General features: G+C 27.9%; 2 protein-coding genes across 2 annotated transcripts; both read left to right on the forward strand.

Annotated features, from left to right (window-relative positions):
- Window positions 1-437: 437 nt before the first annotated feature.
- Window positions 438-3,779, forward strand: LOC108724774 (uncharacterized; the record flags this gene model as incomplete). The annotated part of the gene is made up of 5 exons (XM_018451386.1): window positions 438-517; window positions 1,115-1,201; window positions 2,264-2,530; window positions 2,895-3,053; window positions 3,640-3,779. Coding segments are annotated over exons 1-5 (723 nt in total), but the record flags the coding sequence as incomplete, so codon positions are not given.
- An 8,411-nt stretch (window positions 3,780-12,190) lies between these two features.
- Window positions 12,191-17,288, forward strand: LOC108724773 (uncharacterized). The gene is made up of 6 exons (XM_018451385.1): window positions 12,191-12,547; window positions 14,319-14,457; window positions 15,039-15,125; window positions 15,399-15,665; window positions 16,488-16,643; window positions 17,093-17,288. The coding sequence occupies exons 2-6, from the start codon at window positions 14,385-14,387 to the stop codon at window positions 17,239-17,241; spliced, it is 732 nt and encodes a 243-aa protein (XP_018306887.1). The 5' UTR covers window positions 12,191-12,547; window positions 14,319-14,384; the 3' UTR covers window positions 17,242-17,288.
- The last annotated feature ends 988 nt before the right edge of the window (window positions 17,289-18,276 follow it).

The following is an 18,276-nucleotide window of genomic DNA, read 5'->3' on the forward strand; positions in this document are numbered from 1 at the left end:
CTTGATTTTTCATTTGCTGCTTTTTTTCTTTGTGGCTGTGCTAACTTTGATCTTAAGCTAGCACAGCCATGGGTTTTAGCGAATCGGTTGGAGCAAAAAAATCGGGAATAGAGCAGAAAATTAGCAAAAAAATAGCAAAAAAATAGCAAAAAAATGTGGTATAGGTTGCGTTTGATTGTGCTGAAGTGGCTGTGCCAGCTTAATAGACGTTAAATGCATAGAAACATTTGCATAGAATCATTGAAATATTATATATGCAAATAGCACAGAAACATTGTATAAAGAACATTAAAATCTAATCTCTGAAATTAACATTTTTATTAACATTTACAAGAGAATCATTATTCTCTCTCGATCTTAATACCATTTCTTGAGAATTAAATTTATATAATATTCTAATTCCAGAATCACAAATCGCATTATTCGTCGGTGCACTAGACAGAAAACATGCTGCTCTACGTGCTCAGTGTATTCAGTGCAATATTTACATTGTGCTCAACTGGAGAATCTGAATTTCGTAAGCTTTTTTTAATAATTCTTTACTATATTCTTTTTAAGCAGATTATTACACGGTTAACCTAAATGTATATGTATAGCAATTGTTTTATTTACACAAATCGTTTATTGAATGTAAAAAATCACTATTGAATTGCAAAATAATATCAAACTATTGAGAAATTATTGTATATTTTTAACGTTCGTATTATAATAAAACAAGCAAAAAGATTATTTTTGCTGAAATATCTGAAAATTTTATAGTAATTATCCTTCTATATTCGTTAATCATTTTATTCTAAAAAATTCTTCCTCATTAGATGTTATTTTATATTGTTCTGTAAGTAAGTAATATATTTGTAAATTATAATTTTTATTTGTCAAATATCGTAAATTGTAAATATGCACATCATTATTTATTGTAATAAAGAAATAAAAGATTAAAAAAGTTTTTTTTTCATATTTTAACATAAACATCTGATAATACATATATATATATATATTTGATAAAAAGTAATTATATCCTAATTAATTATAAATTAAATATCTTTTTTTTAAATAATTTATTTATTTCTATATCTCTACTAATACTTCATTTCATTTTATTTGCACTTCTTAGCTTTAACCATATGCAAGCTGGATTCAGATGATTATTTGGCTTGTTTAAAACGAGTTGCGGAGGAGGCATGGCCACGATTTGTAGCAGGTATACTTTGTAACAATTTATAAGTCTTATTTTAACTTGTATATTTTATGGATATAAAATATGTTCGCTATTACACATAATTACATAACGACAATACAACAAAAGTTTGTATGACTGATCAACATTAAAATAGTGAACTGAATTATATATAAATTAAATAAATAAAGAAAAAGCCAATACGATCGATTCTAAATCTTGGCGCCTTATAATACCTATATATATCTATTATAAATACATTTTTAATTATTGTCTGACTTAAAGTGCAATTATAAATTGAAATAATCAAATATTGTAATTGAATTGATCGTCAATAATAATGCTAATGAATATCTTAATCCTCGACTTCAGCGGATCTTTTAAATCCGAGCGAAAATTATACAGATGCATGATATTATGGATTTTAAATTGTATATAAAAAATGATTTTCTCTTTCTAATACAATCTATCCATTTTTGTTTTTCAGTTTTTTTTGTAAAAATATGATTTTTAGAACAAAACAAACTCTTTTTCGTACTATTCCGTAGCTCGAGGTTACTAAAACTCTAAAACTCGAGGTAAAACTCTTGCTTATACGTTTTTAGATATAACTTTTAATGTTATTAATTTTTATCGAAAAATCTTTCGATTATAGCATTGGATTCTACATAGTTCAGCGTTTTGACTAAAAAAGAAATTACAATTCATTGAAATTTACAAAAAGATATACAACGTTTAGTTTATGATTGCGTTTCAAATCAAACAGTAAACGGCGCGCAATTTATACATATAACTAAAAGATATGTGTAATTAGAATTTACATATAAATTAGGCACAAAGAATAGCTGCGATCGTATTGGCCCTTCTTTTGCATATTTGATCTATTCATAGCTGCGATCTAAATTAAATTATTATTATTTGTATATATTGACCTTTCAATATGTTCTTTCGTTATACATGTATGTATACTAATTTACATAATTCATAAAATCTTATATTTAAAAAAATTAAAAAGAATAAAAATTTTTCTAATTAAATAACTTAAAAATACCAGATATCAGTATTAATTTATTTATCTCTTGACAGGACTTCCAGAATTTGATATTCCACCTTTGGATCCGTTATTTCAGAAATACATCAAAATTGAATTGGATTCAGATCATATACGTGGAGAATTAATTTTTTCAAATCTCACTATAACTGGTTTATCAAAAATTCGTGATTTAAATGTAAAACCGTATTTTCTTGATGACGTTTTCCACTTGGAAATTGACGCAAACATACCAAACATATCTTCAAAAGGTTTTATAAAAGTAAACGGTAATGTAAATGCATTCAGAATTGCTAATGAAGGTATGATAATAAATTCTATAATTATAATTTAAATAAACGGAGGAACATAATTTATACATTTTTTTAGTTTATTTTTATTTATAAAGATCATATCTTGAATTATGTTTTTCTTTCAAAAAAATTAGAAAATTTCACTATAATGTAATAATTAGCTATTTATTATAATTTTAACAGGTTCATAAATTTAACGACGTACATAGTATATAGAAATATGTATATATATAACATATATAAATTAATCTTTAATATCAAATTAATAATTATTGTTTTATAAATGCAATCTTAAAAAAACTAATTTTTTTAAATTATTACTATTTTATTAAAAAATTTTGTACTTTTATGGTTAAAATAATTTATGTAACAGGACATTATAATCTAACCATGGAAGACATCAGCGGAACTGCGAATTTTGCAGGACATGTAATAAACGATACATGGATTATAGAACATGTCCATTTTGTTCCGTCAATTGGAAAGTTTAAATTGTATTATGATGATGTGGTCAAAGAAAACAAAGCATTTAGTAAGTATTAAACTAATCCAGATGTAACTCCATTTATGTTATATTGTTCAGTAGGAATTAAATTATCTGAACGAAGACTCATATCTGATTTCCTATTTAACAATAAGTATATACATTTACATATTACATACAAAATTCTCATGCTATTTGATAAAAGTTTATCTAGAATAATTAATTAAATAGTAATAATCCGTAATTTGTACATAAATAGTGCGCCCATCAAGTAATGAGACTGATTTTTTCCTCATATTTATAGCAATACTGTTTATTACTGTAGCCTATTATCATTGACTATGTTTGTCCTTTTCCAACTCCAATTACAACTAATATTGCATTGTTCAAATTATAATAACGAGACAATCACTGATTTAAAAGAAGATAAAAGTTAGAAGTACATATTTTACAAATTCAAATCATATTTTTTCGCAATATTTTTAGTTACTGTTGCTATTTTTGCAAATATAAAATCTTACAACAAAATTAATTACAATTACATTTACATATGTGTAATCTTACATTTATCTTTCTAATTGGTTTTTTCTGAAAATCATACATTATCATTTTATATGTCAATTTTTATTTTCAGCTGATATCATCGTAAATTTTGTAAATGAATACTGGCCAACGTTTTATCAACCGGTAGTGTCATTGTTGTCCGATAAAATGGAAATGATTTTTATTGACTTGGTAAATAAGTTCTTCTCAAAAGTGCCATTCTCAAAAATATTTCCAAATTTTATATAAAATATATAAATATATAAAATTTATATATTTATTACATGTCAGTAGAGTACAAATATCTCATAAAATTTAAAAAACGAAGAATTTTAAACGCAAACATATATAGGTTATTTTTCTACAATTCTATATAAGTTAGCCTTTGTTTCTTAATTACTGTTTGTAAGCAAAATAAATATACAATACATGTTAAAATATTAATTGCAATGTAAAATTATTTTTCTTCTGGTTTTTGTATTTCTAGATACTATAATTAATTCTTAAGAATAATTAGTACCACATCTGCAATAAATGTTTCTTTTTAATTCGAAATAAAAGAAAATAGTTTCAAAAATGTTTATCATTTGCCTTTAACTCTTATAAATTATCGACAAAAAAATACTACACGTGTAGCGAGAAAATAATGAAGATAATCATTTTTTTTTGTCCAATTCATGTCTACATAATAAATGAGTCTATTGTCTTATTACGTAAGAATTAAATTCACAGTAAAATAATGAGTATATTTTTTCTTTCTTTTAAAGGTGGAACTTAACTAAATTTTAACAATAAAATTATATTAAAAAAAAAACTCAACAAATTTAATTCTATATATATATATTTATATATTAGTTACTCCTTTTTTTGGAATTTGTGGTTTTTCTGCATAAAAATAATAATTTATACAGAATTCTATAATAAATTATATAAATTTACTTTATCTTTAATATTAACAATACGGCACACAAATTAATTATTAAACAATAGTGTCTCTTTATGCACATATTGATACGCGAACACATTAACAACCGCAGATAAATAGTAAAGAAACATTTACATAAAAGAAAATTAAGATTCTGATATGAACTTTTTTACGTTTTATTTTTTGTATGTTTATAGCGTTATCTGATCTTACGATTCATATATGATACTGAAACTCTTAAGTAATATAAATTAAAATTATATATACACTAACACCTCATAATAGAGAGTGCGGTTCATCTGAACGACGTTGTGCATTTTTCGCTTCTAAACTATAAAATTCGGGACCATATTGAAGACAACGATATACACTGCTACCTCCACTCATACTATTTAAATGTATATGGAAGGGGTTTATATAATATTTCAAGATTCATTGTTACGAGATTTCAGTGGAACTCAGTTCGCAGAATCAATTGCATTATTCGCGGATATACTATACAAAGAAAATATTTTTCTATGTGTTTAGTGTATTCAACATTGCAATGTTTAGATTTTTAGATTATCCTCGGCAGAAAAAATTGAACTTCGTGAGTCTTTTTTAAAAGAAATCTTCAATACATATGTATATTTTAAAGAAATTATTATGGAATATTATGGTTATTGTACATTAACCTGAATATATCAATTGTTTTAGTCACATAAATCTCGTTCACTATACAAAATCACTATTATGGTAACATACACTGAAAAAAAAGATTGGCTGCTGCAGCAAATTAGATGGTAAAATATGGCATAGCATTTTTAATTGGCTGTATCAGTCAATTTTTGGTTGTGTTAGCCTATCGAAATCCTATACTGAATTCAAACATAAAATTATACTTTTAACTATATATACTTTAAAATATACAGGATGTTTCATAAATGCATGTCAATACTTTAGGAGGTAAATCTATACATTAAAATAAGTAAAAAACTCATATGAAAATATGTCCTACATACCTTAGCTTTCGAGTTATGAATGATTAAAGAGAATGTTCGAAATGCTCGCTTTGTGTGTCAACACATGTTACTGTACATTTTAGCACGTCGCGACGTTATTTAATGTTTACAAATAATATCCATCAATAGATCGGACAGAATTTCAAGCAGTCGGTATCTTATGTTCGCGAGTTACTGTTCTAAATACTGTTCTAAGGCTGGATTGTTACCACCTTTCGGTAAATTTCAATTTACTGTCTTATTCTCTTATTCTATCATACTCTTACTCTTTTATTCTTTTGTTTATCCAGTAAGTAAATTATCACATAGTTTATCTAAAGATGGAACAACCGGCCCCCTAAAAGCGGCAAAATGGTAATATACACTTATGCCGAAATGGCTGACATGCATTTGATGTATCTATGACCGTTCATACACGATGATGCTCCGTCTCATTTCCATCTTGAAGTGTGAACATTCCTAAACAATGCCTTCGCAAACCGATAGATAGGCGAGGCGGACCCATCCCATGGCCATCAAGATCTCCTCTGATCTCAGTCCATTAGATTTTTATTTTCGGGACAATTTAAAATCTATTGTGTTCAACGCCAATAAATAATGCGGATGATCTGCGAGAAAGGATACGAAATGGATTTGAGACTATTCGAAGAATACCTAGTATTTTTAAACAAGTGTTGGAGTCAATGCTAAAGCGTGAAGTAGCGTGTGTCGACGCACGAGGCGAATACTTACAACATTTTCTTTAATCATCCATAACTTAAAAACTAAGATATGTAGAACGTTCATACGACGTTCTTTACTTATTTTAGTGTATTATAGATTTATCTCTTAAAGTACTGATATGCAACTTTATGAAACATTTTGTATAACTAGCCAAGATTTTCGCTCAATACCTGAAGATTTTTATTATAATACTTTGGCGAAACGTTTTTGCTGGTTTAGCCGAAAATGAAAGATGATTCTGTCGACTCGAACTATGGTCGACCGCGGCGTTTCATCCTGGTCCCCACTACTGGACTTATCAGTAAGGCGATGTAGTGGGACCTGCTTTAGACGCCCAGGAAAATTTTAGATCGAGATCCCATTTAAAAGGAATTCATGGCTGTGGTGCTCACGAGAATTAGCGCGAGCCCCGTTAGACCTCTGGTGACGAGTCGCTACAACACTCCACTCCAATGGAGGCGCGATCGAACGGATTGCGTCGGAATGATAAGGATCAAGGACGAGCGCGGTGCTGTTGGTGCAGCTCTGTGGCGTGTGTTATTGTTCGTTGTTACTCGGATGCTACTCGATGATTGCTGCTCAATGCTGCTCGTGCTGTGAGCGTGTGTGAGCATATGCGAACGTGTGTGTGAGCGTGTGCATGTGTGAGCGTGTGCGAGTGTGTGAACGTCTTACAAACACATATGGATCCCTCCGAGACCGCATACGTATGTGTATAAGGATCAGAAGGTTAGATCAGAAGAGATGCGTGTGCGTGTTCAAATTACGTCGAAGTCACTATTTTGGCGAAACGTTTTTGCTGATTTAGTCGAAAATGAAAGATGATTCTGTCGACTCGAACTATGATCGATCGCGGCGTTTCGTCCTGGTTCCCACTACTGGACTCATCAGTAAGGCGATGGAATCATTTCATCCTTGTCGTTTATCAAATATTAAACGAGGACAAACGATGCTCGCGAGCGTTGCGAGCGTTAAGTGGAACGCAGCCGTAGTGGGACCTGCCTTAAACGCCTGGGAGAATTTTAGATCGAGATCCCATTTAAAAGGAAATCGTGTGGCTGTGGTGCTCACGAGAATCCGCGAGCTCCATTAGATCTCTGGTGGCGAGTCGCCACAATACTAATAATTATCTTTCTATTTGTTTTAATCGTGCTATTAAAAAATTTTTCTTTCTTATTAGACGTTTAGTTTATATTAACGATTTTTTGTAAAAAGGTAATATTCACATTTTTATATTTACGAGTTATTTACAATTTTAATTTTGTCTCTTCTCAACATAAACATTTAATAACATATACGTACTTGATGAAAAAGTAATGACATCCTAAATTATTCTAAATTAAATATTTTTGTTAAAACAATTTATTTCTATATTTTTACTATTACTTCATTTCATTCTATTTCTACTTAGCTCCAATTACATGCAAACGAAATTTAAATGATTACTACACTTGTTTAAAACAAAATTTAGAAGAAGCATGGCAACTAATTGTAAAGGTACAATTTTTTAAAAATTATAAATTTTTATTGTTGTAATTTATATAGGTTGTATGTATTGTATAAATAATTTATATGTATATAAAACAACATAAACTTATATTAAAATAAGATAAATTAAAACATTTAAATTTTAATTGAAACAAGTAAAAATGATTCAAGATAAAGTCTTTAATCACAAAAATTATTTTAAATTATATGGATACTATCTCCCTCTCTCTCTCTCTCTCTCTCTTCCTCACTCTAATTAATCAATTTATCTTGGTAGGACTTTCAGAATTTGATATTCCATCTTTGGATTCATAAATATGGTAAATTTGAATTCAATTTTGATGAAATACAAGTAGAAGTAATTTTTTCAAATCTCACTATCATCGGTTTATCAAAGTTACGTTTTCTTGATGTGAGACCACACTTTCTTAATGACGTATTCCGTTTGGAAATAATGCATTAGTACCGCGTATGTCTCTAGAAAGTGACGTGAAAATAAATGGTACTGTAAATGCATTTATCAGAGCTGCTCATGGTAAAGATATGATAATAATTTCTATTCATTCGGCATAAACAATATGTCATATATTTTATTGGTCATTTCCCAATTACGACAATAAGATAAATATATGTGTGTATTACATCTATATATTTTCTCTAAAAACATTAACAAAATTTATTTTAATTTTATCCCATTATTAAAATAATTATGATTATTAAAGAAAATTCAATTTAAGTAATTGCAAGACTTTCAGAAAATTTAAATAATTACAATTACTTAAATAGATTTTCCTAATAATTATAAATTTATGTATGTGTGTATGTGTGTGTGTTGTATACACATTTATAAATTTATATGTTATTATTAACTTTCTATTTGCATCGTGGATCTTTCAAAAGGAACAATCAAAATTTCAGGTAGCTGTAGATTACGATAGATTAGAGAGGAAGTACAGACCTACGGTGCAGACCGCGTTAACTAAAATTGTAAAAAACACAGAACAATGTTGAAGAAATTGAACGACTTTTACGATCACAAGAAACCGAAATATTTTATGACGAAGCTTCGGATAGTAAGGCAGACTTTGAAGATGTCCTGAGCAACGTAGACGATGCACAAAATACCGATAAAGATGATTCCTTTGAATATTCTCTCCATCAAAAAATTTTTTTTATAAATTATAAAATTTCTTTGTACTAACATTATCTATTTCATATTTTTGTAATGTAAAATGAATAATTTTCCGACAAAAAATTGAATTTATAGATTATCGCTCGTCATTCGTTAAAAAGTTATTAACAGTTAAAGTTAGTAATTATTTCACTGCTTTACATGAAAAGTCAGACAACTTTGGGCAGAGAGGTATGGGGTGTACTGATTACGGGAATATGTTTCTTTCCACCCCCCCCCCCCACCGCCCCCCACCCCCCCCGCCCCCCCCCCCCCACGACTCTCATCCCCCCTCACCTCCTGCAAAGGGGCGCCCGACTTCTATAATTGTACTATTTGCAGGGAGGAAATGAAGATTAGAGCCGAAGATGAGAGATGTATAATTTTCAAGATGTATAATTGTATTATTCCACATAGATTTTTAAATTCCACTAAATACTTTATTCAACATTATTATTAATAGGATACATTTCACTCATAATCTCAAAAAATGCCTCAATTCTTCTCTCAAAAGAATACATTCTTTTAAACAAAAATTCAGCAAGATAATATTTATAATGTTTCTCTATTATTCCATAACGAGGAATTGCACTACGCATATCACGCCATATCCTTTCAATGTTTTGTGTATAACATCCACTTATGGATCAACAAAAGGAGTGCTAAATTCCTTATAAAATTGACTTAGTAAATGCAAAAGATATGTGGATATTTTTCTCTCTGATATTCTATAATTTATAATATTAAATTAAGAACGTAATAAAATTCAATAAATTATATATTTATATAATCTATATAATTCGTTTATATCTTATTTATATTATACAAAAATTTTATGTTTTAAATATAATAGAATATATGTAAAAATCTGTAGCTTAATATTTAAGAATAATTAATTAATATATATCTTCAAAAACTTTAAATTCTTTAGCTTTTAATTTTTTTATTTCTCACACTGAAAAAAAGATTGGCTGCTGCATCAAATTAGATGGTAAAATATGGGATAGCATTTTTAATTGGTTGCAGCAGTCAATTCTTGGTTGTGTTAGATCCTATACTGACTATCGAAATCCTATACTGACATTGCGGATTGACTAGCACAACCACAAATTGGCTGCTGCAGCCAATTAAAAATGCTATGCCATATTTTACCATCTAATTTGTTGCAGCAGCCAATCTTTTTTTTTCAGTGCAATACATTATGTTTTTATTTCTTCCTATATTACAAATCGCAGAAAAATGACAACAATGAACTTCGATACACTCGATTATCAATTTAACAAGCCTGTTTTTACAATTAGAAAAAGCATGACATTTCAAGTTTCAAATGTTTCATCATAATTTATTTTTAATTCTTATATTGTACATCGTCGATTAAAGATTATTATACGTGAGAGAATTTATATAAAATTAATCATAGTCTGTTCATCTCATGCATATATAATTGTTCTCCTTACGCAAGAGTTAGACTCAAGTATAAGTTAAATTTTTTAAAGTTAACCGATTAAATAGTAAAAAATTAGTTCTTTAGTACTTAAAAATTCTAAAATTTAATGCAATTTTTATTGGTTAATGGGTAGTTGTACCGACTTTTATCTAATTGTCTAGTAATTGAACAATGAAACTCTTCAGGATACCAATCCAGATATAACGTTTTTCTCGCAGTTATTGCACAGTAAAGAAGTACAAAATCTGAAGTTAGTTATTGAGCAGTAAAAAGATAAATATAATAAATAGATAAAAAAGCTATGTGTAATATTAATATAAATTATATACACGAGTAATGCTCTTTGCACAATGCGAGGGAATAGTACATACAAATAGAAATAATATAAGAATAACCTATCAGAAACCATATATACTAGAATACACGGCTTCTGATATGTTATTCCTATGTTATTTCTATCGCTATCGCTATTCTCTCGAATTGCCAAAGAGCAATAAATATTTAATAAAAAGCATAGGCAATAATAACAGGGAATAAGGTACAGATACAGGCAATAGATTTCAATTAGAAACGGCTGTGCATATAGTTTTTTATACTTGAAATCCATTAATTGCCTGTATGTTTATTCCTTATTCTCTAATCTCTCTGAAACTCTTTGTGACAGAATTACGTGTTCTATAAACTGTATAAATTCTTTAAGTTTCTTTTTCTTCTCATATTTTTGTACGCGTTCACGCCTTTCACACATTTTTAACTATATAACTTTGCAAGTAACATAAAAAAAAGTATATACTTTACAAAGCGAGATGTAATTACATTATTATATTACACGTGAGCATTGCGTAATTTAATTGATAAAAAATGGACAATTACTTTTTTAATATTGATACAAAGAATTGACCCACATATTGGAGAGTAAAATTGCTTTAACTGTAATATTGCTCAGTTATTAAGCAGTATTTTTGTATCATAAAGAGAGTACGTAATATTAAATATTTAATACGAGAAAGTGCGGATAATATAGGATACCGGATACTTTCCGGATATCCGGTGCATCTCTAATTTCTATCATGGAATAGTTACGTAGAGTTACATAAGCTAAAAATTTTTATTTTTTCTCATACAGAGTGTTTCATTTTAATTGATACAACCGGTTGTCTTGAAAATAAAGTATTTTCAGGAAAAAAATATTTTATATGACAGAAGATGTAAAGTTTTAAGTAGCGAATTTTACATCAAAATTAGTATGACCTTGAATAGCATTATTAAGATCACGTAAAAATCATACAATTTTTAAATAAAAACTCCTAATTTTGATTGCATATTTTTGTAGCTGACTTCGAAAGCTTTTCGAAGCACTATAATAAAGTGATATTTCATTAAGTACTTTTCGAGTTATGAAACTTGAAAGTTACATTACGACATTGGATGCGTTCCGAGTTACACATGAAGCGCATAATGCATCGTTTGTCTTTGTTGTTCATCAAATAATAAAGAAGGATAAAACATCATGCGTTTCATGCATAACTCGGAAGCACCTATTATCAAGGTCTTTACACTATCTTGTACTATGTACTAGATTGCGTAAAGTTTCTATTATTAAATCTCATTAAAATTTTATATGAAACATAAGAACATAAATAAAAATTATTATAAACTAAATACAAAAACATAATTTTTATATTGATTGAAAAATTAGAATTAAATGCTAACATGAAAATGATATTTAAATTATAAAAATAAAATGAGATAATATCAATATATTAGTGAATGTTGAATAATGGAAGTAAGTGCGGAGAGGAAAGGGAACGAAGCTAGAGGGAGAACATATCTAAGAGTCAAGTAGAGAAGCAAGAATTGAGGAATTATTTGAGCTCGTGGGTTCGTACGACAAACGTAGTTTAGTCTCCGAAAATCTTAACGAGTTCTACGTCAAAATACACTGTGCAATAAACTCTGACCAAATAATGATTTTTAAAGGATAAAACAAAAACGTGCAAAATCTTTCTGGACAACAGCCTTGAAAATTTGATATATTAGATGTGGAACAGTGCCCATCTGGACATTTAAAGATCAGAACAAAAGATCTGGGAGCGAAGTCTAAACGCGATCTTTGGTGCTTGGGACTTGCCGACTTTGTGAAGACTTGCCAACATTGAAGAAACTCACTGGAATTAGTAGAACTTGCCGGCATTAGAGAAACTCACTCTCAACATCTAGACTACGACAGAGATACAGTTAAAGGTAGCAGTTGCAAGAGCATTGGATTTTTTTCTTTCCTTTGCGTTCTTGCTCCAAAAATTACACAGTTATTAGTTATAAATAATAAATGTGTCGTAAAATCTATACAAGTCTTACGTTGTACATACGGACATTTTAATAATATGAGTCAAATTTTAAATGCGGCCTCTTCTCCAAATTAAATTTCTTTAATATCGATTCATTTAATTGCCGCTTTCTTCGATCGAATTTACCCAAATTAAGTCTCAATTTTAATTATAAAACTTATGTAAATTTAATTACATTTATATTTTGTGCGTCTTGGTTTTTGAGATTTGCGATTTTCCTTCATAAAAGGATAATATTATAATTTAATAAATATATATCTATAGAGAGTTACATTGAAATCTTGTAATAGTGAACCTCGAAATGGCACATAAAATCTTACCATATACGCTAAACATGTAAGTATAGTATAAATGGAGGTAGCAATAAAACCGCGGCCATCAATATGGTCCCAAATTTCGTAGTTCGGAAGTGAAATAGGCACTTTGTTCAAACGAACCGCACTCTATTACGAGGTTCTAGTGTGTATAAAATTTTTTTGTATCAACATAACGGCGCAATAATTAAATTAACAATTTCATCATGCATGTACAATATACGTACAAAGATTCTTATTGACATCTATTTACACTTTACACAAACAAATTAATCATTAAACAGTTATTTACCTTATCATGCTAACAAAAATATTTTAAAAAATATATAGTTCATTATATAAATAGCATGTAAAATAATATTTATGTGTAAGTCTCTTGAGATGTATTTTTCAAGATTTTTCATGCTAATATTATTCCACAAATTATATTTTTGATGTCTCTCTAGTTAGTGATATTTTTATTTAAAAACAAAGTAATAAGAACAATTAAGAGATAGCATGATAAACAAATGTGAAAATTTTAAAAGGACAATATGCAGTTTAATATATATAATTACATATTTGTATAAATCTCAGTAGCTTTTATTTTTTAATCATCCCCCCCCTCTGCCACAATAATTTAAATGGATACATTAATCAATATTTTTAAAACGTACATGTCGTTAAAACGTCAGGTAAGTATTATAAATAACTAGGTCTTCAACTCGAAGAAAAATATCCAAACCAATTGAACGGCTGGAAAGGCAATTATCCATCTAAATAAAAAATACTGATTATATACTTCTTTTGATGTGCTGTATGTTTTTGCGTTATTCTTATACGTTCAAGATGCGTTTCATAATCATCATTCTAATTGGTCAACAAAGTTGCTTACTCATTTAGTGCTTCGACAAGATGCTTATTTTAAAAATATTGATCAATGTGTCCGCTCAAAATTGTTGCTAAAGATAGCTCAAATGTGAGCCAAAACGTACTGAGTTTTATACTAATTATGTAATTATATCCAATGAATTATTTCGTCTTCTAAAAATTTTTTGCGCATTATTTACTGTACGAAATTGCCTTTCTTATATAATACTTGTTATTTTGTATTTATATAATATTTTCGAGTGTCTCTATTTTTATCTTATATTTATTAAAGTTTATTTCCTATACAAATTACTTACACTTAAATATATAATGTATATATAATATGCATATAATATATATATATATATATATAGTATGCATTCACTATTTAAAAAGCTATAAAAAATAATTTATTCTATGATCAGAAATAGAAATATCAAACAGCTTAGACATTTGATTAATTTATATATCTGCGCCCATTAACGTTACATTCTATTGCTTCAGAAACCTTGAGAACTGAAGACTCATCGTGTACAATCAAACGGCTCGTTGAAATACTGAACGATCAACATGTTTTTCTATACACTTAATGTATTCAGTATTATACTATTTGGATTAGCATCAGCTGCGAAACTTACTTTTCGTAAGTCTTATTTAATTCTTTTTTATTTTTTTTCTAACTGAATGCCATGGATCATTATAAAATCCGGTAAAAAAGAATGTCAAATTGCTTAATCGCGTTTTTCTTATTTTAAGTCAAAAATGCCAAACAACATGATTGCGTGATTTCCTTAACGTTCATAACAGTAGTTACCATTAATTATATAACTGATGTAGCATGCCTACGTTAATTAATTTCAATATAATAAATTACTTTTTCAAGTACAATAACGATAATGCATTGTAGAATACTATTTATTGAATCTATGATGTGAGCAATTTATCTACTGCATTCTACTGCACAGTACTTAAACAGTTAATAATATTATCAAACTACATCATTTAGAAACAAAAAAATGAAAAAATATTTTTATGTATTCTCTTTATTATAAACATAATTGAAATGTGTTTAACAACTTATACATGTATACATGAATACATGTCAAAAAGATAGATACTTTTTAAATCTTACTTTGAATTATATTTTATATATTAAAACAATTTATGAATTTTTTTATAATTTTACTACTAATTCATTTTATTCTATTTGCTACTTCTATTCAGCTGCAACCATTTGCAAACGAGATTCAGTTGATTATTCCGCTTGTTTAAAACAAGCTTTAGAAGAAGCATTTCCACGGTTTGTCAAAGGTATCTTTATTAAAAATTTATAGTTCTGATATTTTAACTTATACATATCTTTTAAATAAAATATATTTGTTTATTTATATTTACAATTACTCTACTGAAATATGAACAGAATATTACGAAGAATATTATCAACATTAACAGTAAACAAAATGTCATAAATCTATAAATTTATGAACTGTAATTTCACTTTATTTAAAGCAGATTAAAAAAGATTAAAAATTCTTTGATCTATTTGCTTAAAAATGTGAATATAACGGTTTATTCATTTTGTAGGACTTCCAGAATTTGACTTTCCACCACTAGATCCATTAGTTTACGAGTACGGCAAAGCCGTATTTAATTCAGGGGAAATACGTGCAGAAGTTGTTTTGACAAATAATATTGTAACCGGTCTGGCGAAGGTTCAAGTTCATGACGTGAGAACACACTTTCTTGATGACGTTTTCCGTTTAGAAATTGACGCTAACGTACCGAAAATATTCCTAAAGGGTAACGTGAAAATGAACGGTACTATAGGTATATTCAAAATTGTTAATGAAGGTACGATAATAAGTTCTACACAGGCTGCATGATAAAGCTACATCATTTATTTTGTTGAACATAACATTTATAATTAGTCGTATTCGTATAATGCTTAAAATTCTTTAAACAAAGAATTATGACAATTTGCTTTGTTATAATCTCATTATTAATCAATTAAAATAATAATAATTTAATTCGTAAATTAAGCAGTATACATATACATATAAAAATATACATAGGTACACTTTAATACCGTTTGACAGAACTGGTGTGCACTTAGCACACACTAAAGCCGTTGTACACTAATCTGAATGTAAAAATGAGATCTCAATTGATAATATACATTTTATCAATATAATAAAATGTATTGAAGGTTTTGCGGTTTAACCCGTTTCTATATTTTTATTAAACATACATATCTTTACATCGATTTATTAACAACGGCTTTAAAGTGCACCGAGTGCACATCAGTTCTGCCAATGAAAACTGCTATAAGTCTAAGAATCTAAATAGAATTTAAATTCTGTCCCTATAAAATAATAATTATAAGTAACAATAATAACAATTGCTGTTAAATATTAAGGGGTATTAAGTATTGTACTTAAATATTATATTTCTTTAATTTAATTGTTCTTAAAAAATAGTAAAAATTGCCAGAGGGGGGGTTTGCAGCAATAATCCGCAAACCCTCTGGTATCATTAAAGTAAATATCCGTGTAAGCCTCGAAAGCATTAAATAATTTTTACAACTACCGTTATCTTATTCAAAAATATTAACCCTTAATATACATGATAATTATATAATATATTTTTTATATCATTGTGTTATAATTTATGTAGGTCCCTATAATTTGACTGCTGATGATGTCATAGGAACATGGGATATGACAGGACCTGTAGTAAATGATACATTCATTGTAAAACATATCCATGTACTTCCATCAGTTAAAAAACTTAAACTATATTTTGATTTATTCCAAGACAATAAAGAGATTAGTGAGTATTAAATTAAGTTAGATGTAACTATTCTTTTACTATTTTATCTAATATGAGTATATTAAATTATATTATAGAAGAAGCGCTTAATTATTAGTATATAAACATAAATCTTGTTAATTCGATAAAAGTTTGTTTAGAATAATTAAGAAAAATTGATAATAATAAGTAATTAGTATATATATATTTTATAAAAATAATTTGATATGTATACCATGAAATTAAACATTTTTTATGTTAAAAACTTACTTTTAAAAAAATTTCTTCGGAAATCTTGTAAATATAGACGAAGTATTAGAAAACTTTTCGCGGTGTAATATATTAATTACAAATTATATAATAATGCAGTTATTAAGCTAATCATTGATTCCAAAGAAAATAAAAAGGTAGAAATATATTATTTACAAATTAATTAAATAATATTGTTATATATCAATTTTTAATTTCAGATGATGTTGCCGTAAGTTTTGTAAATGAATTTTGGCCACCATTATTTCGAGTAATGTTACCAATAACGTCTGAAGCATGGGATCCATGGTTGACTAGTATTGTTAATAAGTTATTCTCAAAAGTTTCCTTCTCAAAAGTATTTCCATAAAATTCATATATTTACTAAACATTAAGAAATATAAACAGGTAATAAAAAATTATAGTATCATATAATAGATAACCTCAATTTATATCACTAAAAAATTATTTAAGTTCTTTAAGCCTAAGCTTTATAAAGTGAAAAGAATGAAGAAATAGGGAGAAGAGTCTGTTTTATTAATCAATATGCAACATTAATTTTCTAGATTTCTTTTATAATATTTTCTTTTATACGTTTTAATTACAATTTTGCCAAATTTTTTCTTTAATTCCGAAATAAATTCTTTCTGCAAATAAAAATTAACAATATTGAATTTCAATTTTTGCAAAGAATGCTGCATCCAATGACGTATAGTCATATTCATATGATTGCGTTATTTTTTCATTGCAATTAATTGGTTAGAAATAGAGACATTGCAATGAAACTTTGCTCATTCAATTTACGATCAAAATTCATTGATTAATGAAACATATACGAATGTAGAAGAGCATTCAATTTATAACCTCAGTAGAGAATAAAAATCCTTTTTGGACATATAGCTCCTCATTTCGTACGCATAAATTGGTATTTATAACACTATATTTGTATCTCCAGAAGAAGTTTAGTAGAATAAAAAATGTATATGTATATGCTGGAAGAATAGAATAGAATACGACAAATCTAAGAAAGAAACTGAGAGGCACGGAATTTGTCGCGAACAGAAGTCAAGAAGAGAAAGTTAAAATACGCGCCAAGAATGCGAAAAGTTGCCAAACTTTCGCATCAGAGAATTCTTTCCAGGCCTCTCAAAATATCCGTAATAAAACTATAAACTTTTAGGAAGGACCACGCCGTACCTTCGTTGTATGACTGCTTACTCTGAGTACCTCAGCGTACAACGACCGAACTAAATTTCGCTTTTTTCGAATACTGATAACTGAATCTATGATCTAATTGGCAAGTTTCTGCAGCTTTTTTTACGAATTGATGACTAACTGATTTAATCACTGAATGAATTTGTCAATATCACGAAAGATATCTTACTTTTGAAATGTTACATACTCG

The sequence above is a fragment of the Mycetomoellerius zeteki genome, unplaced genomic scaffold (assembly GCF_001594055.1).
Source record: "Mycetomoellerius zeteki isolate Tzet28-1 unplaced genomic scaffold, Tzet1.0 scaffold31, whole genome shotgun sequence".
Lineage (NCBI taxonomy): Eukaryota > Metazoa > Arthropoda > Insecta > Hymenoptera > Formicidae > Mycetomoellerius > Mycetomoellerius zeteki.

What these genes read in the sequence shown, in the direction of transcription:
- LOC108724773 (XM_018451385.1), top strand. Translation starts at nt 14,385, where the DNA reads ATGTTTTTCTATACACTTAATGTATTCAGTATTATACTATTTGGATTA. An exon ending in ATTTCCACGGTTTGTCAAAG is followed by an intron (nt 15,126 to 15,398) that starts GTATCTTTATTA and finishes TTCATTTTGTAG; the next exon opens with GACTTCCAGAATTTGACTTT. An exon ending in CCAAGACAATAAAGAGATTA is followed by an intron (nt 16,644 to 17,092) that starts GTGAGTATTAAA and finishes TTTTAATTTCAG; the next exon opens with ATGATGTTGCCGTAAGTTTT.